Source organism: Ursus maritimus, unplaced genomic scaffold (genome assembly GCF_017311325.1).
Source record: "Ursus maritimus isolate PB19 unplaced genomic scaffold, ASM1731132v1 scaffold_5, whole genome shotgun sequence".
Classification (NCBI taxonomy): Eukaryota; Metazoa; Chordata; class Mammalia; order Carnivora; family Ursidae; genus Ursus; species Ursus maritimus.
In genome coordinates this window covers 58,390,327-58,417,573 of record NW_024426663.1, presented here as the reverse complement: position 1 = coordinate 58,417,573, position 27,247 = coordinate 58,390,327, and the positions used below count along the sequence as shown (strand labels likewise).

At 38.6% G+C, this 27,247-nt stretch overlaps 1 protein-coding gene across 1 annotated transcript in view; it reads left to right on the top strand.

Annotated features, from left to right (window-relative positions):
• The first annotated feature begins 210 nt into the window (after window positions 1-210).
• Window positions 211-27,247, top strand: part of SEC24A (SEC24 homolog A, COPII coat complex component) — a 61,637-nt gene continuing 34,600 nt past the window's right edge. Inside the window, exons 1-3 of the mRNA XM_008691597.2 lie at window positions 211-768; window positions 20,335-20,826; window positions 25,237-25,407. Coding sequence (XP_008689819.1) covers window positions 672-768; window positions 20,335-20,826; window positions 25,237-25,407 — 760 coding nt within the window. The 5' untranslated portion in view covers window positions 211-671. The remainder of the gene's footprint in view (window positions 769-20,334; window positions 20,827-25,236; window positions 25,408-27,247) is intronic.

The window sequence follows — 27,247 nt, the reverse complement described above, 5'->3', positions numbered from 1 at the left end:
AGGACGATGACGTCTGTTGTATCAGGTAATCTTCACAAACGCCAGGGTAGGAACTGTCAGTCCCACCCCTCGAAAGTGGCTACTGAAGCCCTGCCTGCCCTCAGATTCTGGCCCTGCCCGCGAGATGACGTTCACTACGACGGGGATTTCCGTAGCAGTGACACACGCCACTTCCGGCCGACGGTGAGACTCAGTGACGTGGCAGGCGAGGTCTAGCACGGTCCTTCGGGCTGGAACACCCGGAGCTGTCAGGTGGCCTTTGGGCAGCCCCGAGGGGAGAAGAGAGCGTACCGACCGCGGCAGCGGCGGCGAGCCCGGAGCCGGAAGTGCCACGTGTCCCGATTGCGCCTGCGCGGCCAGCGGCTGACAGGCACTTCCGGCCGGGGCGTCTTTCCTTCTCTTTCGCTGGGCTACCGCCTTCCAGCCCGGCGTTCTCGGCCCCACGGGTCCGACTCCCAAGCCTCACCTCCCAGGCCAAGCCGTGGCCGCTCGCGGGCTGGGAAGAATGCCGCGCCATGCCTAGGGCATGATGCGCTGCCCTCTCTCCTCCTCGCCTCAGTCCTGAGTCGGTGGTTCCTTCCCTCCGTTTCCAGCAGTCGTCTTTCAGCTCTTCGTTTGGCGCTGTCGCAGACCCCGACCATCCCCTTCCAACCCCGACGCGCACCGTCGTCATGTCCCAGCCGGGGATACCGGCCTCCGGCCGCGCCCCAGCCGGCCTCCAGGCCCAGAACGGGGCCGCCTCGGCTTCGGGGTCTCTCTACACCAACGGTAAGTACTGCCAGGGGCGGGTGGCTGGCGCGGCCTGGGCCCGGGCTCCAGCTGACCTTTGGTTAGTGCCGCTGCCTCTGGCGACAGGAGAGGGTGACCTCCCGGCCGGGCTGATGAACGAGTGGTGGTGGGCGCCCGGGCCAGCGAGACTGCCGCGAATATGCAGCCGCAGCCCCGGGCTCGTCTTAAGTGTTTCATATTTATTTATTCATGCGCTCAGTGAACAATTAATGAGCGCTTGTTGAATGTAACACTCTGGGTATACATGGGTGAAAGATACAGATTCGGTGCAGACCTCAGTACTCGCATGCAAGACTCATTGTGCCTGTTAATATGCTTTCCCCCTCCTTGCCACTTCACCCTGTGTTCCAGAAAGCAGAGCTCGGGGACTGATTGATTTCAGTTCCACAGGGCCTGCGGGGGTGGGGTGGGGGTGAGGGTGGGGGGCGTACCCAGTCAAAATTTGTTGAGATGAATGATTGTGCTTTTGGCAGTCGTCTTTAAGGCTTGCTCTTGTCTCCCAGAACCTTTCGCGAATTGTACTTAGGCCACCTGTTAAGTTTCTCGGCTTTGGAAGAACCAAATAATAGGGGACGATCTCCTGTTTGATTTCCAGAGGTCTTTACTCACTTGCAAAAGTGGTTGGATACAGCTCTGAACCTCCGTCGAGAGTGTACATGTGGCACTTCACTTTGTCACTTGGCGCGAGAGTTAGTTTTATGCGTCTTCTAGGATTCTTTAACTTGTCCTACATTGCGATTTGCTAAACTGAACTATAATTGTTATTTTAGAGAAAGGAGGATTATTTGCCAGTATCTTGCCAAGTTACTGATTTACCAATAAATCTTTGGCTCATCGAAACAAAACTAGTAGAATAAAACTAATGTACTTAAGTTGCCCATCATAATCTAAGATTTTTGTGAAGTTCGGGAAAATAGCCAGTGACTAAAATACCTAATTTACATTGTTTTTAGAGAGGACTAGTGTTTTCTTTACAAAGAAGGCTCTAAAAGACTTTTATAAAAGTGTCTATGAGTAGGCAGGTATGTAGGCAGAAGCAAGAATAAGCGTAAGGACTGTAATGGTGTTAAGTTGAATGAATTGTTCTTTCTCATATTTGTAGTAACAGATTATGTAAACTACATTTTATTCTAGGCTATTTAGTAACATTTACACTGAGGATGAAATCATTTTAAGACTTTCACTTTAAGGCAAAAAAACTTAAGATGTCATACGGTTGCAGAAGCCTCTCCTCTTCTGTCCTGCTTGCTGCTCTCTTGCAGTGTATTCAGTAAATTTCTGTATCCTTAAAAAAAAGTCATATGGCTGTGGCTTTTTCTTACAATCTATAGATTGCAATTTTACATGAGCTTTAAATGGCAAATCCTGCAAATATGCTTCTAAGTTTATATATAAGTGTAGTTGTGATAATTTTGAAATACTAAAGGTACTTAGCCACTGTGATATGTAGTATACAAGATTTTGTCACTCTCTTGATTTGACTCCGTCCAACACATTTGTTGCACACTTTCTAAGTTCTGTCTTTGGCAATGTAAAAGAGAACAAGAAAACAGTCCCTGTACACATGTTGCCCAAAGCCAATAGAGGATTCACTTAGGAAAGGAAATCCTAAGACTACAAATAGCCTTTTGAAGATATAATTTTGAAAGTCTTTGTAATTCCCATTTCTAAAGTTTTTATAAAATTATTCTCAGTAAAATGGCTGATGGCCTGTACTGGGTTTCTTTGTTGTTCATCCCACTCATAATAAAGACAGTAGGGATGTGGTGGAAAATTGGAGAGGGTATTTCTCTAGAAGGTAAAAAAAAAAAGTTCAGTGTTGAAATCTGCTTTTATTGGTTAACTCTATCAGGGCAGTTATTGTTCCTTAAATATTCTTTTGAATACTCATACTGTAGATTTAATGTAGCTTTTAATTTTATTTTTTGTAAAGATTTATTTATTTATTTTGGGAAGGGGGAGAGAGAGAGAGCACGCATGAGTGCACCTGAGTGCGAGCCAGGGGAGGGTCAGAGGAAGAGGGATAGAATCTCCAGAGTCCTGGTGAGCACAGAGTCCTGTGGGAGGGGCTCCATCTCACAGCCCTGAGATCATGACTGGAGATGAAATCGAGTCAGATGTTTAGCTGACTGAGACACCCAGGCACCTGTTAATGTAGCTTTTTAAAACTGTAGTTGATACATAATGTTAAATTAATTTCCGGTATACAACAGTACTGATGGGACTTCTCTGTGTGCTGTCTTCACTACAAAGTGTAGCTACCATCTGTCACCGTACAACCCTATTACTATACCATTGACTATATTTCCTAGGCTGCACGTTTCATCCCCATGACTTACTCATTCCATGACCAGAAGCCTGTACCTCCCAATGCAGCTTTCTTAAATTACAAATTACAGTTCAGTTGAATATTCAGATATTTTTTAGTTGATCAAAAGACTGAATAGTTACCTTTTCCATTTTTCTGTAAATTCCAATGGTATTTTATGGTGTCATTATATAATTCCTGACACACCAAGACATTTTTTCCTGTGGTAGATTGTTACATTGCATTACAATCTAAAGGTTGTCTAGATAGGTTTTTCTAAGTCTATATAGATTTGTGTACATATATTTTCTTTGCAAAAATTGACAGTGAAACTGCAAGACTATTTAAACTGGCATATTTTCATCTCATTAGTATGTAATAAGGCTAAAGGCAAATTGTGATTCCCACTTTTTTTGTTAAAGATTTAAATTTTTCTTAATTTTTATTTTATTTTATTTTATTTTTTAGTAATCTCTACACCCATTGTGGGGCTCTAGCTCACAACCCCAAGATCAAGAGTCCCTTGCTCTACTGACTGAGCTAGCCAGGTGCTCCTCATGACTCCTACTTTTTTAAAAAAAATTTTATTTGAGAGAGAAGGAGCGAGTGAGCACATGCATGCTCTGGTGGGGGGGGGCAGAGGGCGAGGGACAGACAGACTCCACATTGAGTGCAGAGCCCAACATGGGGCTCCATCCCACGACCCTGAGATCATGACCTAACCTGAAATCGAGTTGGTCGTTTAACCAACTGAGCCACCCAGGTGCTCCATGACTCCCACTTTTAATTAGTTGTGTTTTTTGACTATTTGGATCAATTTGCCAAGGTAGTTAGAAACTGCAGTTTTACTAATTTTATTTTTGGTAATATTTATGTAATGTTCACTTTTTCCCAAATACAATAGAGCTCAGAAGGGTATTTGTCACCCTCTGTCCCACTCAGATTTCCCTGGCATAATGTATATAATTTTTAAATTTTTATTTATTTTTTATTTTTTAAAGATTGTATTTATTTGAGAGAGAGAGCGAGTGAGGGCACAAGCAGGTGGAGGGACAGAAGGAGAGGGAGAAGCAGACTCCTCGCTGATCAAGGGGCCCGACGTGGGGCTAGTGACCTGAGCTGAAGGCAGACACTTAACTAGCTGAGCCACTCAAGTACCCCTGATGTATGTAATTTCATAAAACAATATCTTTCTGCCCTCTAGACTGTAAATCCTAAAGCAAGGATATCTGCTTTTGCACATCATCCTCTCTCCAACTTTCCATGTGGTGTCTAGCACATTTTAGGAGTTATCAGTTTTATTGAATGGAAGTTTTAGAATTGGGTCTTCTGCAATTTAAGTCACTAAACATGTATTCACTTGAACAAGATTAGAGGTCATTTCCAACTCCTTTTTTTTTTTTTGATGAATTTTTCAGTGTATTTTTTTTTACAATATTAGCTAAAACAGTAGAATATGTTGGGGGTGTTATTTGGTCATCAGTTTAAATGCTAGACTTGTGCTAATCTCTATTGTAGGCATGACAGAAATGTAGGTCTTTTTTAGTTTCACTATGATGTAAACCATGTTTATGATTGTGTATTTGATATAGGAAGTCTCTAGTCATGATCAAAGCATGCTATGAATAAAATTGGTATGTGGTCTATAGTAATGATTGTGGTCTTTTCATGTTTTCAGTAGGGGCAGTAACTTTGGACTTCCACAAACTCTTCGTGTATGTCTATGAGAACTTACCGTGTTGAGCTTCTTGTTTGTCTGCTGATAGACTCTAAGTTCCTGAAAGACAGAAGTAGTAACCATAAGAACTAACAATTATTGTTTGCTACATATTCCATGCCAGTGCTAGGTTGCATTTTACGAGTCATCTCATTTAATCCTCACAACAGTACTGTGGGGTAAGAACTGTTAAGTACTGATAAGGAAACTGATGAGTGGGCAAGGAACTAGATCAAGGTCACACAGTTAATAAATTGTGGAACCTAGATTCAAACCTAGGCAGTCTTACTTAACCACTGTAATCAGTTTATCTGGTTGTTATCTCTGCATCTCAGGACTTAGCACCTTGAATTAGAGCCTGAACCGAGGATCAGAACCTTCTCTTCGGTTTCTTTGTGTAGGTGGATGCATATAATTACAGTTAAATTTACATTTTTCAAAACTGCCACCTAGCTTATTCTCTTTTGGATTATAATTAATATATGACCTGACCCTCACTTTTTTTAGTATATAGTCAGTTTCTTTGCTATTTCAACATCACATTTTATAAACGTCTTCCAGATCCTGTAATTGCCCCTCTCCCCACTTAGATTCCTTGCATTTGCTCTTTTCTTTCCAATGCTTTCTGAAAGCCTTTATTTTTTAGTGACTGATCCACAAGTTGTAGTCATACAGTGGCATCCATTTGTTGCACTTAAAGTTCCATTTGGTCAGCTCTCTTGGTGATCAGAATATATTTAATGTGTGGGGTGAGGTGCTGAATCAAAAAAAACCTTTTCCCAGTTGTTAATTTATCCTTTAAACCTCTTGTATTTAAAAACACACAAAAAGAAGGAACTTTTCAAGGTTTAAGGAACATATTGCTGTCTCAAATGTGGTATTTTTGAATACTTGGTTACTTTTCTCTGACTTTTATTTATACTTACATGTATGACACCGTAATTAATAGAACCATACTCTGGAGAGCCTTGAATTAATTTGAATTGGTCATTCAGTTGGATTCATGCATGATAGATGGAAAATGTAAACTATCCCTGGCAAATATTAGCTCACTGTGTATTTACTGAATGGATTAATGAATGATTCGCTTTAGAATACAAAGATCGTAGGTCTTTTTCTTGCTTGAAAATTTTGGGGAAACCATTCTGGGCAACATCTTTCCCCCTAGTGTTAAATTTGCATGAAAGAGGTAGTTTATGCATTGTGCTTTTGTGACTGTTCAGTAGGCTTTCTTGAAGAAACTCGTAAAATTAAAATTTGTTTTGGGGGCACCTGGGTGGCTTAGATGGTTAATTATCTGCCTTCTGATCTCCAGGTCCTGGGATCAAGCCCTGAATGGGGGGGGGGGGGATTCCCAGCTCAGCGGGTAGTCTGCTTCTCCCTCTCCCTCTGCCCCTGCTTGTGCTCTCTCTCTCTCTCAAATGAATAAAATCTTTTTAAAAAATAAAATTTATTTTTTGTTTATTGGGATAGTATACAGAAGTATTTTTTAATTTTTGCATGCTAGATTCATTAATAATCATATATCAATCATTTTGACACATCAGTGGTTTTTTCATAAAGTTTCTTCTAGTGTACATAAGAACCCCTAGTACATGACATTTTTACTAATGAAAATTCTGCGATCCCATTGAGTGCTGTAGAATAGGAATTTACAGAGGTGGAACCTATATCTCTTTGATTCTGAAGCTGCTGTTTGGGTAATTGAGTAGCAATCATCTACTTTTATTTTAAAGATGTTATTTATTTATTTTGAGAAAGAGAGGGGTGGGGAAGGGGGAGGAGCAGATGGAGAGGGACAAGCAGAGCGCATTGCAGAGCTTGATCTCATGACCCCAAGATGGAGACCTGAGCCGAGATCAAGTCAGACCCTGAACCTACTGAACCACCCAGGTGCCGCCATCTGCTTTTATTTTAATCTTGAGTCCTTCTTTTCTTCTTTACCCTCTCTAAATTTGGCTTCTCTTTCCACATGTCTCCCAAAACAGCCCTAAATAAGGCCTCAGATGACTTTTTAGTTATTAAATGCAAAAAATATTTTTCATTTCTCATTGCTGTTTTTCAAGCAGCATTGATGTCCTTTACCAATACTTGTTTCGGTTTAAGACTCTTTTGGTTTGGTTGCTATTTCTCAACAGTAGTATTCTCAATATTTCTACCTTTTTTTATTGGCTTTTTTCTTCTCTCGCTCTCTTTTTCAAGATTTTATTTATTTACTTATTTGTTAAAAAGAGAAAAAGAGAAAGGGCATGAGCGGGGAGGAGGGGCAGAGGCAGAGGGAACTGTGGGACTGGAACCCGGGACCCTGGGATCATGACCTGAGCCGAAAGCCAAGGGTTAACCGACTGAGCCACCCAGGTGTCCCTTCTCTCTCTTTCTTAAATGTTGGTATTTCTCAGGGTTCTGACCTGGTTCTCTCTTTCTTTTTAAAAAAAGATAGGAGTAGGGGTGTCTAGCTAGATCAGTCAGTATAGCATGTGACTCTTGGTCTCAGGGTTGTGAGTTTGAGCCCCATGTTGGGTGTAGACATTACTTAAAATAAAATCTTTAGGATTTCCTGACTGGCTCTGTCAGTAGAGCATGGGCTCTTGTGAGTTCAAGCCCCACATTGGTATAGAGATTATACTAAAAAAAACCCCAAACAACTTTAAAAATCTTCAAAAAATTAGCAATAAATACTTTTTCATATCATTTCTGTGGCTGCGTTTCTTCTTACTTTATACATACTCCCTGGATATCATTAATCCCCATGGTATCAAATGTTGTACATATGCCAGTGATTCCGAAAGTTATAAGCTGAAACCCATCTCTTTGGCTGCAGATAGATGTCTTTCTGTTGTACATCTGTACTTGGATTTCTTGGTGGCACTTAAAAGTATATTTAAAATAATTGGACAGTCCCTCCTCCCTTTGCTATTCTCTGCCTTCCCCAATTATTTCTTTCTCCTTCTTTCCAGTGAATGTCACTGCCATCCACTGAGTTGTTCAGGTCAGAATTTGGGAAGTTATTTATCCCTGATTGCTTCCTCTATTCACTTCCCACATGAATTCACACATTCAGTTCCACATCAAATCCCATCAGTTGTATTTTTTCAGTCAGTTTTTTTAAACTTAAGTAATGTATGGGTGTTAAATATTTCTTTGCAACTTCAATGTTAAATTATTTTTTATAAAATGTATATGAAACACAAAGCTACGCATAAACTTCATATGTTTATAGCTTCTGTGCAATATAAAACTAAAACGGATTAAATAAAAACATCTACAAAAGCGATACAATTCAAAGTTAAAACATTAAATGATGTGATCGATTATGTTTGGCTGAAGCCAAAATTGATTGGATAGTTTTAATTTTGAACATGTTAGAACATCATTTGGGGGATTATCGTGGTCACTGTTCTTGGTTGCCTGGGTGGCTCAGTGGGTTGAGCATCTGACTCGATCTGAGCTCAGATCTTGATCTCAGGGTTGTGAGTTTGAGCCCCACATTGGGCTCCACGCTGCTCACGGAGCCTACTTTAAAAAGGGGGGGGGCTCCTGGGTGGCTCAGTTGGTAAAGCATCTGACTTTGGCTCAGGTTGCGATCTCGAGGTCTTGGGGTGGAGCCCTGCATTGGGCTCCATACTCAGTGGGAGTCTGCTTCTCCCTCTCCCTCTTCCCCTATCCACGCTCATTCTCCCTCTCTCTCTTACTTTCTCTCTCTCTCTGTCTCTCATATAAATAAATAAAATCTTTTAAAAAAATGAAAAAAAATAAAGATAAAATTTCTTTTCAGTTGTTGGGAAGAACTTTTTCTACACTGTTACATTTGGTGTTCGGGGGCCTGTGAATTAAACTCGCAAGAGACAAATCAGCAAGAGAGAAGATATAATTTTTTTATGTAGTATGAGAGTTTACAAAAATGTTACTCAAGGAGGCAGATAGAATTTGGGACTTAGGTACCATCTTTTTTTTTTTTTTTTAATGGAATTTTATTTATTTATTTGACAGAGCGAGAGCACAAGCAGGGGGAGTGGGAGAGGGAGAAGCAGGTTCCGTGCTGAGCCAGGAGCCAATGTGGGGCTTGATCCCAGGACTCTGGGATCATGACCTGAGCCGAAGGCAGACACTTAACTGACTGAGCTGCCAGACACCTCTTAGGTACTATCTTAATAGGGGAAGGGGAAAGAGAGAAGGGTACTTATGGGAAAACAAAATGATTTTTAGGAAAAATAAATGGACGCTTAGTAGAATAGATGGGAGATTTGATAGTTTGGTGGCAATGTAGTTTAGGTGTGGTGTGGAGACTTCTCATCTTGGGTGATAGGAGTCTTATCTCTGGTTGTTCCTTCTGGAGATTTATGATAATTGAATTTTTTGGCATTCTTTTGGGAGGCTCTGCTTTTGGGTGGGTGAGAGATTTCAGGAACTCATGCCCTGTGCTCAAAATAACTTGTATGTCACAGTGGTGTGTTCTGTATCCATTTATAATCTCTAATCTATAATTTTGATGGGCTACTTAATTTATTAATGACTTCAGAATAAAAATATTAAAATCATTTTAAGTAAGCTCCAAGCCCAGCATGGGGTTTGAAGTAATGACCCTGAGATCAAGAGTCACAGTTGGTTAAGCATCTGACTTCAGCTCATGATCTCAGGGTCCTGGGATTGAGCCCCATGTTGGGCTCCCCGCTTATCAGGGAGTCTGCTTGTCCCTCTCCCTCTTCCTCTGCCCCTCCCCCCCCACTCGTGTGTGCACTCTCTCTCGCTCTCTCTCTCATAAATAAATCTTTTTTTTTAAAGTCACATGCTCTACTGACAGAGCCAGCCAGGCGCCCCCTTGTTTTGTGCATTTTTAAAAAAGATTTTATTTATTTGAGAGAGTGCATATTGCGGAGAGGGAGAGGAAGAGAGAATCTTAAGCAAACTTTGGACTGAGCATGAAGCCAGATGTGGGTCTCAGTCCCGGGACCCTGACTGAGAACACGACCTGAGCAGAAACCAAGAGTTGGACTCTTAACCTATTGTGTTACCCAGGTGCCCATACTTTGTGCATTTTGTTGATGTTTGGCTTTCATTGGCTGCACCTGGCTTGAAGGCCTTTTTTGCATTAGCCTATGATAAAACAGTAAATAAAAATACAGGGTATGCCGTGAAATCTTATGATAAGACTAGGCTGTGAGATGTCTGTTTTTATTCACATGACCCACAATACACTTACGAATTAACTTTGACAAATGTTTTTTTTTTTAATTTTTTTGTTTTTATTATTTATTTATTTATTTTTGACAAATGTTTTTATTGATTCAAACATCTCTGTATTCCCACTGTTTAGTCAATGGTTTCTTGCCTGGATTATAGCTCTAGACTCCTTTCAGTTTCTAATCTTTCCTCTAATCCTAAGAGGTTCCCTCATGTGCAAATTTAAAGTGTCCCACATGTAGCCTTTCCAAGCCTCCCATTGCTCTTAGGCTGAAATCCAGACTTTTTTTTTTTTTTTTAAGAGTTTATTTATTTATGAGAGAGAGAGAGAGAGAGAGCACGTGCACGAGCACACAATCAGGGAGGAGCAGAGGTTGAGGAACAAGGAGACTCCAGTACTGAGCATGGAGCAGGACTCAGGGCTCCATCCCACGACCCTGAGACCACAACCCAAGCCAGAATCAAAGAGTTGGATGCTTAAGCAACTGAGCCACCTAGGTGCCCCTGAAATCCAGACTCTTTAAGGGAATAATTCTGAACTCTTGTTGCACTTCAGACATTTGCTCAGTCACTTGACTTTTGTTCTATTATACTGAACTTTCTTCACAATGCCTTTTTATGACCACAGGCTATTTCTGGAAAGTCTTGATACTCCTTTTCCTGGAACTCCGATTAACTCTTAAGATCTTAGTTGAAACTTCCCTTTCTCAGGAAACCATCTTTTTACATTTCTGCCTTCCATTTAGCCTAAGTGTTACTTCCTTGGTGTTCTCATAGTTCCCTGAGTTGCCACTGTCACATCACTCTCTTGTCCTTTCCTGGTTCTTTGTCTTCCAGTCTGGACTGTGAGCTATTTGAGGGCAGTGTTGGAGTGGACCTTACTTACTTTCTCTCCTCCGATGATATTTGGTAAATATGTCTTTCAGTGAGGGAACGAATAGAATGTTCTTAAGCATTTGGAATAAAATGAATAATTAGGCTAACTACAGGATTAGTCTTTAACCAAATGAAAGACTAGAAAAAAAAAAACGTTAGTTCAGATGGAATTATTTGGTTTACTGATAAACAGACGTAGGTGAGTTGCTGCAGTGTTAAGGGCACAAATGAACGTTTCTCAGATGAAGATAGCAAATGTTATGAGTACTATGAGAAACATCACTGTGTTTCATATAAATCTCATTCTTTAAGTTTATTAGTTTTTATTGTGCTTGTGACAAATTACCACAAATTTGGTGGCTTAAAACAACACAAAATTGTAATTTTAAAGTTGGGGAAGTCAGAAGCCTGTCAGGTCATCGGGGCTCTATTCCTTATCCAAAGTTCCAGTAAAGAATGTTTTGCCTTTTCTAACTTTTGGAGGCTAGCCTTATTCCTTGACTCATGCCCCCTATCATCTTCAAAGCCACCAATGTCTTGTCAAGTCTTTCTCACATAGTATCATTCTGACCCTACCTCCTGCCTCCTCCCTCCTCCCTCCTCCCTCTTTCACCTTTGTGATTATATTGGGCCCACCCTAATAGTCTAAAATAATCTTCCTATCTCAAGGTCACTTGATTAACAACCTTAAATTCCATCTGCTACCTTAAATTCTTTTTTGCTTTGTAACCTTATATATTTACATGTCTTAGGGATTAGGATATGGACATATTTGGGGGGTCATTTTTCTGCCTATCATACACATTAACGCTGTAATTTAGGTGCTTTTACTATACCTGTTTTATAGATGAGGAAACTAGGTTAAATATCTTGCTCAAGGACTGTTTCTAAAAGTCAAGGCCAGAATTTGATTTCGGATAGTTGTTCTAGTCTGTGCTCTTAATTACTACTCTATAATGCCTGTTTCCATATATGCTTCCTATGGTGTGACCTTGTACTATCAGGAAGGTGATTGTATAGGAGTTACAACATTTCTTTAGATAGTTTTCATATCTCAGAGATTGCATATACACTATGGAGTAGTAGCCTATGTAGAGAATGACTAGGGATTAAGTGAACTATGTTGACTTCTGGTGCTATTTGGGACTAGTTGCTTAGCTGCTCTAAGCCTAAAGTTTTTCAGGGTGCCAGAATCTTGAGAGTCCTTTGGAATATGCACATTCAGTAATTCAGTCTCTTAGTGTTTGATAAATCATGCATATGTAAGCAAAGGATTCTTTTCCAGAACATATCTCTCTGATTTGATGTTTTGGAGATCAACCAGAGATAATTTAAGTTTCTTGTTTATGCTTTTCTCTCCTCCCTTACCCCATGAGTTGTTCAAAAAGCATTCAAGATGGCTATATAAATGGGTTATATAAACATCGAGGGGATAAAATTTAGGAAAAGTGAAACCTTTTTAAACCTGTGTATGTGGTCAGATAGTCACCCTGTTTAGCTGCTTTCCATGTATATTTAGCATTCCCATTGGTGACTTCTCATTGGTGGTACCATTGAATAGTGTGGCCTTTCCCCTCTGGCTATTTTTTTTTTTTTTTTGTCTTAAAATAATTCTAGGTCTAAGTCACCATTTGAATACTTTAAATACTTTTCCATTGGATTATCCTGGCATATACACATTTATAAATGGATTGCTTTCTTCAGTGTTTTCAGACAGGGATCAGTTAAAAAAAAAAAAAAAAGAAAAACCCTAAATGAAAATAGAAAGGTCCAGAAATTAACCTGAAATGTTCTCAGTGTTCTCAGTGGAGACAGTGCACTTGGTAAGAGCCAGGATTGAAGGAATTTATTTAACTGTTCCTCTGGTCCCAGTATTTTTGTTTGTTTATTTTGTTTTATTTTCTTGTTTGAAAAGATATGTATGATTGTGGCAGTTTTTAAAAATTTCTGACCTATAATGCCCTAATTTTTAATTTGGCAGTTAAGTAAGAGGGAGCCAAATCAAATATTGGAGCCAGGATGGTGCCAGACTTTGTGGGTGAGACGAATTTTGTTTTGTGCCCAAAGAAGTTAAGGTGATATTTTGGTGTCCCACGGGATGAAATACTATATATGCTTTAAGTGACCCCCCCAAAAGGCATTTCTCTATTTCCCAGTGAAAAGATTTTCCCTTCTCTAGTTCTTTCCAGCTACTTGAAAGTATGAAATTTTAGGGATGTCTACGAAATAACCAAGTTATTATTTGTAATATGTAGTGTTTTATTTTACAAACACATGTATCTTTAAACTTTGTATTTAAAAGATATATATGTGAGGAAAAATTAAATACTATATATTAGAAACATTAATTTTCTGCTTCTATACTTATGAAATCATTCCATTTAAACTCTTTAATGTACTTTTTGATTTTAAAATGTTTATTGTGAAACACATATACAATTTATATAAAACACATATGTATAGTTTATTTATTTTTAAAGTAATCTCTACACCCAATGTGGGGCTTAAACTCAGGACCCTGACATTAAGAGTCGCATTTCTACTGACTGAGCCAGCTAGGTGCCCTACATATGTGCAGTTTAAAGGGAAATAATAAAATGAACTCTGTGTGCTCACCATTGGTTTAACAGAGTTTAACCGGTACCTCTGAAACCGCTATGTCTCTTATCATATCCCCTTTTTCTCAACCAGAGGTAACTATTACATAAATTGTATAATTTATTCTTCTTTATTTTTAAAAACAGATTTTTGGGTTATAATTAATCTGTCATACAATTCACTCATTTAAAGTTTACACTTGAGTATTGTTTAGTGTATTCACAAAGTTGTGCCACCATTGCCACAATTGAGTTTTAGAACACTTTTATCACCCCTAAAAGAAATCCCAACCCCATTAGCAGTGAGTCCCTGTCCCCCTTCTCTTATAGATTTGCCTACTCTGGTCATTTCTTATTAGTGGAATCATACAATATATGGTCTTTTGTGACTGCCTTTCTCTTTTTATTTATTTTTAAATTTTATTTAAATTTTATTTTTAATTAATTTTTTTTGCCTTCCTTTTAGCATGATCTTTTCAGGGTTCGTCCATGATGTAGTATGGATCGTACTTTATTTTTCTTGCCGAAAGCACTTCACTGCATGAATATACCATGTTATTTATTCATTCATTTGTTGATAAACATCTGGGATATTTCTACCTTTTTTTTTTTCTTGTTTAAGCCACTTTTAAAAACAGGTTTATTGAGATATAATTCACACACTATACAGTTCACCCATTTAAAGTATACAAGTCAGTAGTTTTCAGTATATTCATCATGACGCCTGATATTTTATTTATTTATTTGTTTGTTTGTTTTTAAGTAAGCTCCCCACCTACTGTGGAGCCCAGCAGAGGGTTTGAACTCACAACCCTCAGATCAAGACCTGAGCTGAGATCAAGAGTTGGACGCCTAGCTGACTGAGCCATCCAGGCACCCCCACAATCAATTTTAAAACATTTTCATCACCCCCCCAAACCCTGAATCCATTAGCAGTCCCTCTTCATGTGTCCCTGTGAGGGTGAGGTAGAAGTCTTCTTCTATCTGAGGTTTTCTAGGTGGACTAAGAATTACATTTACATGATACAGATTAATAGAAAAAAACGAAGTTTAATTACATGTGCAGGGAGGCCCAATAATGAAATTGAGACCTAAAGAAATGACCAAGGCAGGTACTTTTACACTTTTTAGACAGAGACAATAAATCTGTGAGAAATTGACAGGATAAAATTTAACATTGAGAGCTTCAATTAACAAGGAATTCTAAATGGAATTTGGCCTGGGGTAGTAAATTAATAAAAATCAACAAGGTTTATTTATAAAGGCTTCTTGGCTCTAAATTCCCTATCTCTGGTGATAGGATGTCTTTTGACTCCCTGGTACAAGGAGGGTACCTTTCACATGGGAGATTTATTTTCTGCTTTCGGGGGGACAGAAGAGGTCCTGAGTGTCCTTGTGCAAGCTGTTTTTTAAGTAGTGTTAATTTGAAATAATCAGCATGGTATTGTACATTTTGAGGCAACCTGCCCTTGGCCTCTACATAGGCAACCAGTAATCTACTTTCTATCTCTGTATGCCTGTATTGCTTATATGCCTATATTGGACATTTCATATAAATGGAATAATATACTATGCGGTCTCTTGTGATTGGATTCTTTAAGTTAACGTATTATCTTCAGGGTTCATCCACGTAGCATGTATCAGTACTTCATTTCTTTTATGACCAAATAATATTCCATTGTGCAGATACATGCCATTTTGTTTAACCATTAATGAGTTAGTAGACATTTGGATTGTTTTCACTTTTTGGCTATCATGAATCATGCTGCTATGAATTTTCATGTGCAAGTTTCTGTACAGACATGTGTTTTCAGTATTCTTGTGTATAAATTTTGGAGTGGAATTGATGGATTATAGGTATTTCTATTTAATTCCTTTTTTCTTTTTTCTTTCTTTTTTTTTTAAAAAGATTTTATTTATTTATGTGACAGAGAGACAGCCAGCGAGAGAGGGAACACAGCAGGGGAGTGGGAGAGGAAGAAGCAGGCTCCCAGCGGAGGAGCCCGATGTGGGACTCGATCCCGGAACGCCGGGATCATGCCCTGAGCCGAAGGCAGATGCTTAACGACTGCGCTACCCAGGCGCCCCTAATTTCTTTTTTCTTAAAGATTTATGTATTTACCTTAGCACACTTGAGGTGGGTGGAGGGGCAGAGGGAGAGGGAGAGAGAAACCCAAACAGACCGTGCTCAGCATGGAGCCAGCGCAGGACTCCGTCTTACCATCCTGAGATCACGACCTGAGCAGAAACCAAGAGTTGGATGCTCAAGCAACTGTGCCACCCAGGCACCCCGTCTATGTTTAATATTTTGAGAAACTGCTAAACTTTTTCAAAGTGACTGCAGCATTTTACATTCCCACTAGCAATGTATTAGAGTTTCCAATTTTCCCACACCTTTGTCAGCCCTTGTTATTGACCGTCTCTGATTAGATATAGCCATCCTAGTAGGTTTGAAATTACGATTTTTCATATTCACCTTTGACATCAGTGTTGTTAACATTATTAGAACAGCTTCGCAGAAAAACAAGAGTTTTACTTGTTTTTAAGTTGATATACCATACTTTGAGTCTGGCTAAGATGCTGTATTTGGAAGGAACTAAGTTCTTACTAGCCTTTCTCATTGAGGAGGTGCATGCTTTCTGTAGTCTCTACAATATAACTAACTTCTTAGTGTTGCTTTAAACATTTTATTTTGGGACAATAAATTCATAGACAACATGCAAGTACATTACAATAAACTTTTTTCCTGAACCATTTGGAAGTAAGTTGCTGACATAATGTCCCATCACTTCCAGATACTTTAGTTTGTTTAAATTTCCTACAAATAGGGGCGACTGGGTGGCTCAGTCGTTAATCGTCTGCCTTCGGCTCAGGGTGTGATCCCGGCATTCTGGGATGGAGCCCCGCATCAGGCTCCTCCGCTGGGAGCCTGCTTCTTCCTCTCCCACTCCCCCTGCTTGTGTTCCCCCTCTCGCTGGCTGTCTCTCTCTCTGTCAAATGAATAAATAAAATCTTTAAAAAAAAATTCCTGCAAATAATAAAGTTTTCCTAAATAACCGTAATACTACTATCGTAATTAGGAAATTAACATTAATGCATTGTTTTTATTGATCCTCAGACAGCATTCAGGTTTCACCAGTTGTCACAGTAAAACCCTTTCTAGCAAAAGAATCCATCCAGAATCACATTTAGCATGTAATTATTGTGCCTTGTTAGTGCTCTTCAGTTTGGAACAGTTCCTCAGTCTTTCATTGACTTTCATGACCCAGATGCTTTCAAAAATTACAAGCCAATTATTTTGTAGAATGTCCTTCAGTTTGGGTTTGTCTGCTATTTCATCACGATTAGATTCAGATTATGTACTATAGCAGGAGTATTAAAGTAGAGATGATGTATTCTCATTGCATGTGGTACATGATTTCATTTTTTCTGATTATTGATGATGTTCACTTTGATCACCTAAGTGCAAAGCTTCTCCACAGTGAAGTTGCTCTTCTTCATTTTGTAATTAATAAGTATTATGTGGGGATGTACTTTGAGACTATTTAGGGGCACTTGGGTGGCTCAGAAAGTTAAGCCTCTGATTCTTTTTTTTTTTTTTTTGTAAGGTATTGTTTATTTATTTGAGCGAGACAGATTATGAGTGGGGTATGGGTAGGGAGAGGGACAAGCACACTCCTTGCTGGCCAGGGAGTCTGATGTGGGGCTCAGTCCCAGGACCCTGGGATCATGACCTGAGCTGAAGATAGACATTTAACCAACTGAGCCACTCAGGCACTCCAGGCATCTGACTCTTGATCTCAGTTCAGGTCTTGATCCCAGGGTTGTGAGTTTGAGCCCTATGTTGTTCTCCAGGCTGGGCATGGAGCCTACTTAAAAAAAAAAAAAAAAAAAAAAATCACTGATAGAGACTATATAAATATTTCATTCCTTGTTAGACTTTTAATTCATTAATTTATATTGGTATGGACTGTTTATTCAGTGGGTTATAATCCACTATTACTATTGTTTATTTTGAGTTTATGTTATCTCAGATTTGGCCTTTGGGTGCCCTTCAAACTGTCTTCTCTGTTTTCTTGTATTATCGTTCTTGGGTACTTCTTTGACTTCTGGCACAATAAGGTATTGAAGGCTCATCTTGTACTTTCTAAGTTCAGGGATCAGCCATGATTCCTTTTCGTGGAGAGAAAAGTATTTAGAAACCAAGATATTGTACTAGATGTGATCGGAGCTATTAGAATGTCTCTGCTACCAGTCTCAGCAGACAGAATTAGGGAAACTACCTATTGATACATATATTGAAATCCATGAGTTTCAGTTGTAACTTCCAATGCAGATCCGCCATCGTTAGGTTCTTTCTAGTTTTCCCCTTTCCATATTTATGATTCCCTTCTCAGAGAGTGAGAAGTCTTGCTTCCATTATCCTGTATGTATTTATTTGATCAGTTCTCCTGCGTGTAACCATTCTCCCACTGCTGCTGCTGCCGCCCTCTCATTCTATTCCAGCTTCCCTCTGATGTGGAAGCTTACACTTCCTCCCCACCCCCATGTCTTGTAGGACTGAATTTTTCAGGAAAGGGACTGCTTTGCTATTTAGCTTATTTATTTATTTAGATTTTATTTATTGATTTCTTTAGAGTGCGAGCGAGGGGAGGAGCAGAAGGAGAGAGAGAAAATCTTAAGCAGGCTCCACGCTCAGTGTGGAGCGCCATGTGGGGGTTGTCCTCATGACCTGGGGTCATGACCTGAGCTGAAATCAGGAGTGGACTGCTTAACCGACTGAGCTACCCAGGCGTCCTTAGTTTATTTAAAAGTCTTGCTTTTAAGAATATCCAACATGGTGCCGTATCATGGAATATTTTTTTTTACCTTTAAGGGATCCCATCAGGTGAATACTGTAGCATTTGAAACTAGCTTTTATTACAGTTGATTCTCATATTTCTCCAAATAAAGTTCCTATCTTCATGGACCATATGTTACAGTGAGGTGGAGAGACTATAAATAAATAACATAGTGTCATTTTAACACTAGAAAGAAAAATAAAGCAGGGTCAGAGGTGAAGAGAATGAGAGACGTGCTATTTGAATTACAGTGTTCAGGTAGTGCTTCTTTGAGATTATTTGAAGAGAGACCTGAGTAAAGACATTGAGTGAGATTATCTGGAGGAAGAGCATTCTTGGCAGAGTAAAAAGTGAAGAACCCTATGGTAGGAGCATATTTAAGCTTGTTGAAGAAACATTCAGGTGGGTGGGACTGGAGCTGAGCAGAGAGGAAAAGGAGTAGGAAATTGAATAGCTTGTTTATGAAGATCTTTGGCCATTAAATGGAGTAACTGATGTCAGTTGACAGTGACTTTACCATATGCATTTATTAAACTCAAAGATGAGGGTCTTCATTATAAATATTTAAAGAGGGCCTGGGGCTCCTGGGTGTCTCAGTTGGTTAAGCGTCCAACTCTTGATTTCCGTTCGGGTCTTGATCTCAGAGTCATGAGATCGGGCCCCAGTTATGGCTCCAAGCTCAGCACAGAATCTGTTTGTCCCTCTCCCTCTGCTCCTCCTTGTTCTCCCTCTCTCTTTCTCTCCCTCTCTCTCAGATAAATAAATAAAATCTTAAAAAAAAAAAGTTGCACACTCTACTGACTGAGCCATCCAGTGCTATCTTTTAAAAAATATTTATCTTGGGTCGCCCGGCTGGCTCAGTTAAGCATTTGCCTTTGGCTCAGGTCATGATCTCAGGGTCCTGGGCTTGAGCCCTGCATGGCTCTTGCTCAGTGGGGAGTCTGCTTCTCCTTCTTCCTCTACCCCTCCCCCTGGCTTGTGCTTGTACTTGTACTTGCTTGCTCTCAAATAAATAAAACCTTTTAAAAAAGTATTTATCTGTTTCCTTTTATTGTCTCATTTTAGCAACAGGAATAACAGTATATTCCTGAATAGAAGTGGTAGTTCTAGGGATTTTTTTATAACAGCTTTAAAATGTACAATTCAGTGATTTTAGTGTATTCACAGAGTTTTGTAACCATCACTACTATCACTTTTATAATATTTTTATAATCCCTCAAAGAAACCCTATCCCCATTGGCAGTTACTCCCCATTTTCTCCTCCTTCCAGCCCCTGCAACCACAGATCTACCTCTGTGTCTGTGGATTTTGCTGTTCTGGACATTTTATATAAATGAATCATACAATGTATGCTCTTTTGTAACTAGCATCTTCCACTCAGTATAATGTTTTCAAGGTTTATCTGTGTTGTAAAATGTCATCAATATTTCATTCCTTTTTATGACCAAATAATATCCCATCGTATAGATATGCCCTTTTGTTTATCTCTTCATCAGTTGATGGACATTTGGGTTGTTTGTACGTTTTGGCAATTATGAATAATGATGTTATGAACGTTTGTGCATGTGTTTTTGTGTAGGGTAAGAGTGGAATTGCTGGATTATATGATAACTATGCTTAATACTTTGAGGAACTGCCAAGCTGTTTTCCACTGTAGTTGCACCATTTTACACTTCTATTAGCAATGTGTGAGGGTTCCAGTTTCTCCACATTCTTGTTAACACTAAAATGTTTACCGACTTTTTCATTTTAGTCATCCTACTTGCTGTGAGTGCCATCTCACTGTGGTTTTGATTTGCATTTCTCTAATGATTAATAATGTTTAGTGTTTTTGCATGTGCTTATTGACCATTTGTATATCTCTTTGGAAATATATTTGAATGTCTGAATCTTTTCTTTATTTTTAAATTGGGTTATTTGTCTTTTTATTGTTGAATTGTAAGAGTACCATGTGTTTTACTGTATTTCTTAAAGTATTTTTATTGCTTTGTTTGCAAGACTAATTTTTCCTCCTCTTATTGGAAGGTCCTGTCCAAAATGCACTGATGTCTTCACAAGTGTCAGTGAACCAAGGATACAATTCTCAGCTTCCGGGATCCTACTCTCATCTAATACCAGCAAAAACATTGAATCCAGTCTCTGGACAGTCTAATTATGGTGGTTCTCAGACTGCTTCTCCATTAAGTAATTATCAGGGACCTGGGCAGACTCTTTATAGACCACCTGTGGCTTCTAATCCAGTGACACCTTCACTTCACAGTGGTCCTGTTCCCCGAATGCCACTACCTACTTCTCAGAACCCAGCTGCTACACCAATGCCTTCTGGTAGCTTTCTTCCTGGAGCCAACGTACAGACGCCTTTGAATTGGCAATATAACTATCCATCCACAGGATCACAGACAAACAATTGTCCTCGTGCATCATCCCAACCAACTGTATCTGGGAATACAAATTTGACAAGTCATCAATATGTTTCTTCTGGAGATCCTTCACTTCAAAACAACTTCATAAAATCAGGTAGAGTTCTTAATAGGAGTGCTTACTGTGTAGAAATGGGAAAATTTTGCCTGTTTAGATGTTCTAATTAGTATTTCAAGACTTAAAACCAAATGGAGGACTGTTCGTTTTCTAAATCATTGTTAATCTTTAAATCCTTAAATAAGTTACTTCTCTAACCTTAAAATCACGGGTTTGCTTCTTTCCTTTGAAGGTATCCTCTGTGTTTCTTTGAGTCACCCATGATATTTCAGGGCATCCAGGTATGCATGCAGAACCACTTCCTTAAGGACTTGCCATTACTTTTATTAACTGGGTTCCATTTTAAGAAGCTCAATCCCTATGGTCTCTTTTTGGTCTTGATCTGAGGCTTGGGTTATCTTTTTGTTATGGCTTCGGCAGTTTTGGTCCCCAGAAACTGTAGGATCCCGGAGGGGCAGGTCAGAACAGCCAATAACTTTTGTAGTGAGGAGTGTTATTAGCAGAACTGCAGTCAGAAAGCAGTGGGCAGAGATTTATATTTATCTTTTCTTGTAAGAGTTTTATAGTTTTAGCTCTCATATTTAGGTTTTTGACCAACTTGGAGTTAATTTTTGTGTATAGTTTGAGGTAGGGGTTCAACTTCATTCTTGTGCGTGTGGATATACATTTGTCCCAGGACTATTTGATGGAAAGACTGTTCTTTCTTTCATTGAATGGTGTTGGCACCCTTATTGAAAATCAATTGATCATAAATATAAGGGTTTATTGCTGGACTCTGAATTCTTTTCTATTGATCTTTATCTTTATACCAGTACCAAACAACTTGATTATTGTAGGTTTGTAGGTTTGTAGTAAGCCTTGAATTTGGGAAGTATGACTCCTCCAACTTTTTTTTTCTTTCTTTCTTTCTTTTTTTTTTTTTTTTAAAGATCTTATTTACTTACTTGAGAGAGAGACAGAGAGAGCATGAGCAGGGGGGAGGGGCAAAGGGAGAGGGAGAAGCAGACTCCCCACGAGCAGGGAGCCCCACGCAGGGCTCCATCCCAGAGCCCTGAGATCATGACCTGAGCTGAAGTCAGGTGCTTAACAGACTGATCCACCTAGGTGCCCCTCCAACTTTGTTTTTCTTTATCAAGTTTGTTGTGGCTCTTCTGGGTCCCTTGGCATTTCCATAAAAATTTTAGGATTAGCTTGTCAATTTTTGCAAAGAAGGCACCTGGGATTTTGATTGGGATTGTGTGGATTTTGTACATCAGTTTGTATATCAAACTTTGGTTGTATCTGGTTTACAAGTAAGTTCCTTTAACCATTTCACTGTTCCTATTTAGCTCTTAAAATTAGTGTCTTTTACACTTAACAAAATTAATAGCGTTACTTGGAAAAGCATTTAAAATTCTGTATTGAGATCTGCAGGTTGATTCTGTTCAGCCTACATCCTCAAGGAAATGAACTAGTAAAAGCTTCCAAATGAAGTAATAGTATCAATAGTTACCTTGTATATGTATTTCTGTATACTACATATATTTCAACTGCTGAAACTATTTTTCTTAGCTTCTGATCAGTTATTGTGTCTGGTGAATACATTTTGCATTACGGCCTATAAAGGTTAAAGTTGCTTCTAGAAATTTGGTTTCTTTGTAGAAATCTTCTGATCTGCAATTGTAAAATTGAGATCCATGTGGTTACTTTTATTCTTTTTCATTTGGCACCATGAGTGGGCATCAGTCACCTGAAATTAATGAATTTTCACCTCATTATTGGTAATTATAGGTAACAGTTATTGAATGTTTTTATTTTCCAGCACTTTGCCAAACTTTTATATGTGGTATCTTATTTAATCTTCACAATAGTCTCTTTTATAGATAAGAAATAAGGCTTGAATACTTTGCCCAAAGCCATAAGAAAATAGTTTGGGAAAAGCTGCTGTTTAAAAGCTATTTAAGAGTAGGTGTAGCTTCTCATTAAAAAGCACCTCATCAATAATCTGAAATTTTTTTGGCTGTCACAAGCCCTTGGGTAGAGGGCTATACCACATATGTGGTGAAAGAGACATAAGTAAGTGACAAAACTTACAAAGTTTCTCATAAAAGAAGGGGAAGAAAGATACATAAACTAAGAAAATGAACCTTAAATAGATATATGACTACTCTGTTTTTTTCTTAGATACCTCTAAATAAATTCCTCTTTTTTACCTTCATTTTTTTTAACTCTTCATTGGTAGTAGGTGCCTGATTATCTGATCTCAAAACTGTATCTAGGTTATACTAAGTTTTGAGTCCATGTATTAAATTTCTCTGACTTTTTCCCCTTTTTTTTTTTTAAAGATTTTATTTATTTCAGAGAGAGCATGGAAGCATGAGCTGTGGGGGAGGGGTCAGAGGGAGAAGCAGACTCCCCGCTGAGCAGAGAGCCTGGTGGGGGGCTCTATCCCAGGACCCTGGGATCAGGACCTGAGCCAAAGGCAGACACTTAACTGACTGAGCCACCCAGGAGCCAGATCTGACTTTTTTTTCCTAATAAGCCATCTTTTAACATCCTTACATTTGCTTTAGGGATCTCAGAGGGCAGGTTCTAAAACTCTAGCTATTAATGTTACAAATAAGAATTATTCAACTTGAGGGGCACCTGGGTGGCTCATTCACTTAAGCATCTGACTCTTGGTCTCAGCTCAAGTCTTGATCTCAGGGTCATGAATTCAAGCTCTGTTAGGCTTCACACTGGGCTTGTAGCCTACTTAAAAAAGAAAAAATTATTCAGCTTGAAAAAATGTCTACTTTATGAAATGTAGCATGTTGTGGTTTCAATTTTTTTTTTCTTAAACTTGTGAATCTCTGTAAGCTTACTTGTATTTTGTTAAACGTTAGGTTGTTACACCTTTGTGGCCAGATGTATCATATAATCTTGCTCATGCTGAGTTGGTAGTGTACCTTGTCCTTTTGTTCTTTTGACTTGTCTGTATTGCCATGGGTATGTGTCAGTGCTTCCTTGATAAGGGAGTTAAATGGCAGTAATCTTTATCTTCAGTTGTCAACAGGGCAGTGATTTGTCTTGTTGGGAGCTATAAGGTTCAGAAATAACGATCATTTTTCATTTTGGCCCTGGAGAGTTGAACAGTATTGAAGAAGCATTGAAAATTTTCATACCTGGGTATCTTTATTCCCTTATAAAAATCACAAGGTTTTACAAATGCAGGTAGAATATAAGTAAAATTCATTTATTATCTATTTCACTTACAAATTCGGAGGATTAAAAAAAGTTCTAGAATGAAAAATTAAATCACATATTTATCAGTAGTATTATAGTAGATAAAATACTTTGTCAAATGAGAATGAGCAGGTGGTTATGGGTTTTGGAACTTTTTTTTTTTTTTAAGATTTTATTTATTTGACAGAGAGAGAGAGAGAGACAGGCAGCAAGAGAGAGAAAACAAGCAGGGGGGGTGGTAGAGGATGAAGCAGGCTCCCAGTGGAGGAGCCTGATGCGGGGCTCGATCCCAGAATGCCAGGATCACACCCTGAGCCACCCAGGCGCCCCTGGAACTTTTGATATCACAGAGAGGAATTTCCCCAAAAGTAACTGATAATGTTTTCACAGTCATCAGATGTTACTGTCCTGATAGAAAATTGGTGAAAACAAGGCAGCAAGATATTGAGAGATACAAGGACAGTTACCATGTCATTCTTAGTTTAGTTTGATGGGTAGTGTTCAACTTCTCAGATATCGGTGTTTTAATAAAGTATATACATTAACTCTGTGTCCTTTCCTGATTTTTAAGCCTAGGGAATGTTCTTTTGTTTTCTTTGTTTCCTTCCTCCATTCCTCCCTCCCTCCTTCCCTTTTTTTTTTTTTTGAGAGAGCATTGGTGAGCAGGGGAGTGGGACAGAGGAAGAGAGAGAGAACCTTAAGCAGGCTCCAAAGCTCATCACAGAACCCCATGTGGGGCTTGATTCCACGACCCTGAGATTATGACCCAAGACAAAACCAAGAGTTGGTCACTCAACTGACTGAGCCACCCAGGCGCCCCTAGTTTGTAATTTAGAAAGCTGTCAACCTAATTAATGTTAATTGAATGGACTATATTAATAGACCATTAATAACATTTATTCATGTTAATTTCTATTAGAATATTTGACATGGCCTTGTTGAACCTCTGTGACCAGTTAATAAAAATTAACCAATAAACAGGTCATTCATTGTATGTACCTTATAGGTGATTTGATGCTGCTTTAATAATTGACAAATAAGAAGCATGGAAAAGAGACTTGTAAATGTATAAAGCATGCATATAAATTAAAAAGTCAGAAACCTGAGCAGGTAACATATTTCTGGTAATTTCTTAGTGATTTTAACTAAAAATGTAAATTTGGAAGTTACTCATATTTGGTAAAGGACTGTTTTGTCCTTTTTCTTAGTTCTTAAGTGACTTGTGAAAAACTGATGTTTCTATAGGTTCTGCACCCCCTTTAGTGAACCCACCTCTGCCTGCCACTTTCCAACCAGGAGCTCCTCTTGGGCCCCCTCCAACTGGAGGACCACCTCCAGTGAGGGCACTCACTCCTCAGAAGTCATCACCTAGAGCTGTGCCCCAGCCCTCATTTAATTCAGCTGTCAGCCAAGAAGGTAAGCAAGGCAAAACCAAGTCAGATCCTAAAGTTTTGACCCGGGGTTGAAGGATGAATTTTACTTGAATTCCTTGCATTCGGATAATATTTTTTCCAGAAAATTTAGTTGTTTCAGTTTAGGAAGGCCTTCAGGCATTTAGAGTTTAAAAAAAGCTCCTTGGAATTCTGCTACCCTGTATTGGGCCTCGCATTTGGAAGCTACTGCTGTTAACTTTTTTTGTTGCTGGGCAGATTTTAACAATCATGGCTCTAAAGTTAGGTGCCTTTTGGCAGAGGAAGGTAAGAGGAGAATTTCTGCTTTTCTGGGCATGGTGTTAGAACTGTCCTTTTAATATGTTGTCTCTTTTCCATGTTCTGCTATTATTGTAAATGTTAACAAATATTTATCAACCTAAATAAAAAGTAAAATATGCAAGCATTTTGAAGTTGTATATAAACAATAAAATGTTTTAAAGCATTGTCTTCAGATATAACTTTAAAATATAAGTTTATTAGTTTAAACAGTATATTTTGTCAAGTAAGAAATTGATTTTAGCAATAACCTAACCAATGCAGCAAAATGTGGAAATAGGAAAACAGGAAGGAAAAATCCACTGTCCATATCCTACTATTGAATACAATCAATATTTTTGTTTTTTCTTCTAGCATTTCCTTTTTTAGTATGATATAGTATTATACTTATTTAGTATTATATTTTTTAGTATTATATTTAGTATTATATAACCTGTGAATAGTTTGAAAAGAATGGTGTTAAAATGAGTAACAAAATGATAATGTCCCACTATTTGCCATGTTATAACTTTGAAAATCAAGCTACAATAAATAATTTGCATTTTTAACCAACTAAAAATATGCCCAATGTTTTTGTTTACTTTTACAAACTTTTTTTTTTTTTTTAAAGATTTTATTTATTTATTCGACAGGATAGAGACAGCCAGCGAGAGAGGGAACACAAGCAGGGGGAGCGGGAGAGGAAGAAGCAGGCTCACAGCAGAGGAGCCTGATGTGGGGCTCGATCCCATAACGCCAGGATTACGCCCTGAGCCGAAGGCAGACGCTTAACCGCTGTGCCACCCAGGCGCCCCTACTTTTACAAACAGTTTTACTGAGGTTTTCTATATCAGTTCTTGTTTAAAGTCATGGTGGTCTTGAGAACTGGAAAGAAATTAACTGATTTATCAACTATTAAACTAACCTGTATGGTGTTAAAAATGACTATTAAAGTTAGCATCATTGTACTTAGAAGCTAGAGGTTGATGCTATTCACTAATTTTAGTTTCTTCTATCCCTGACTTAGAGCTCATAAATAGTAGAGGTACCTAGAAATAGATTTTAATTCTTCATAGCAGATGTCCCTGGCATTTATCTTTAATTCTTTAAATTGGAGGGAAAGCAAGTTAAGATTTTTATTTTATTTTAGGGCCTGTTCCCTGGAATAAAGCAATCATTCCATTAACTTATATCACCTTCAAATTAATTCTAGATTCCACTCTGTTCCTTATTTTGAAAAAAAAAAAAAGTATTTTTATCCTCATAATTTATTTTCTCTTTAGTATTCACTTTGGTGACTTTTTTTTCAGTATGTACTGCTCTTTAGAGGTTTTTAATGCTGCTCTCAACTGCTGAAATCTTTCATATAGTATATAATTTTAAACTGCACAAAGGACCATCCATTTTAGAAGTTTGTAAAATTTTTAAAAACTTTTATGTATTTAGTAAATTTAAAAATGTGCATTATTTGAAAATTTTATTTCAACATTTGCATTTTTCCTGGGGTTAAAGTATTTGGAAAGTTATCTTAAATTTTAGACATTAGCATTCAAATTTTTCAGAAATTG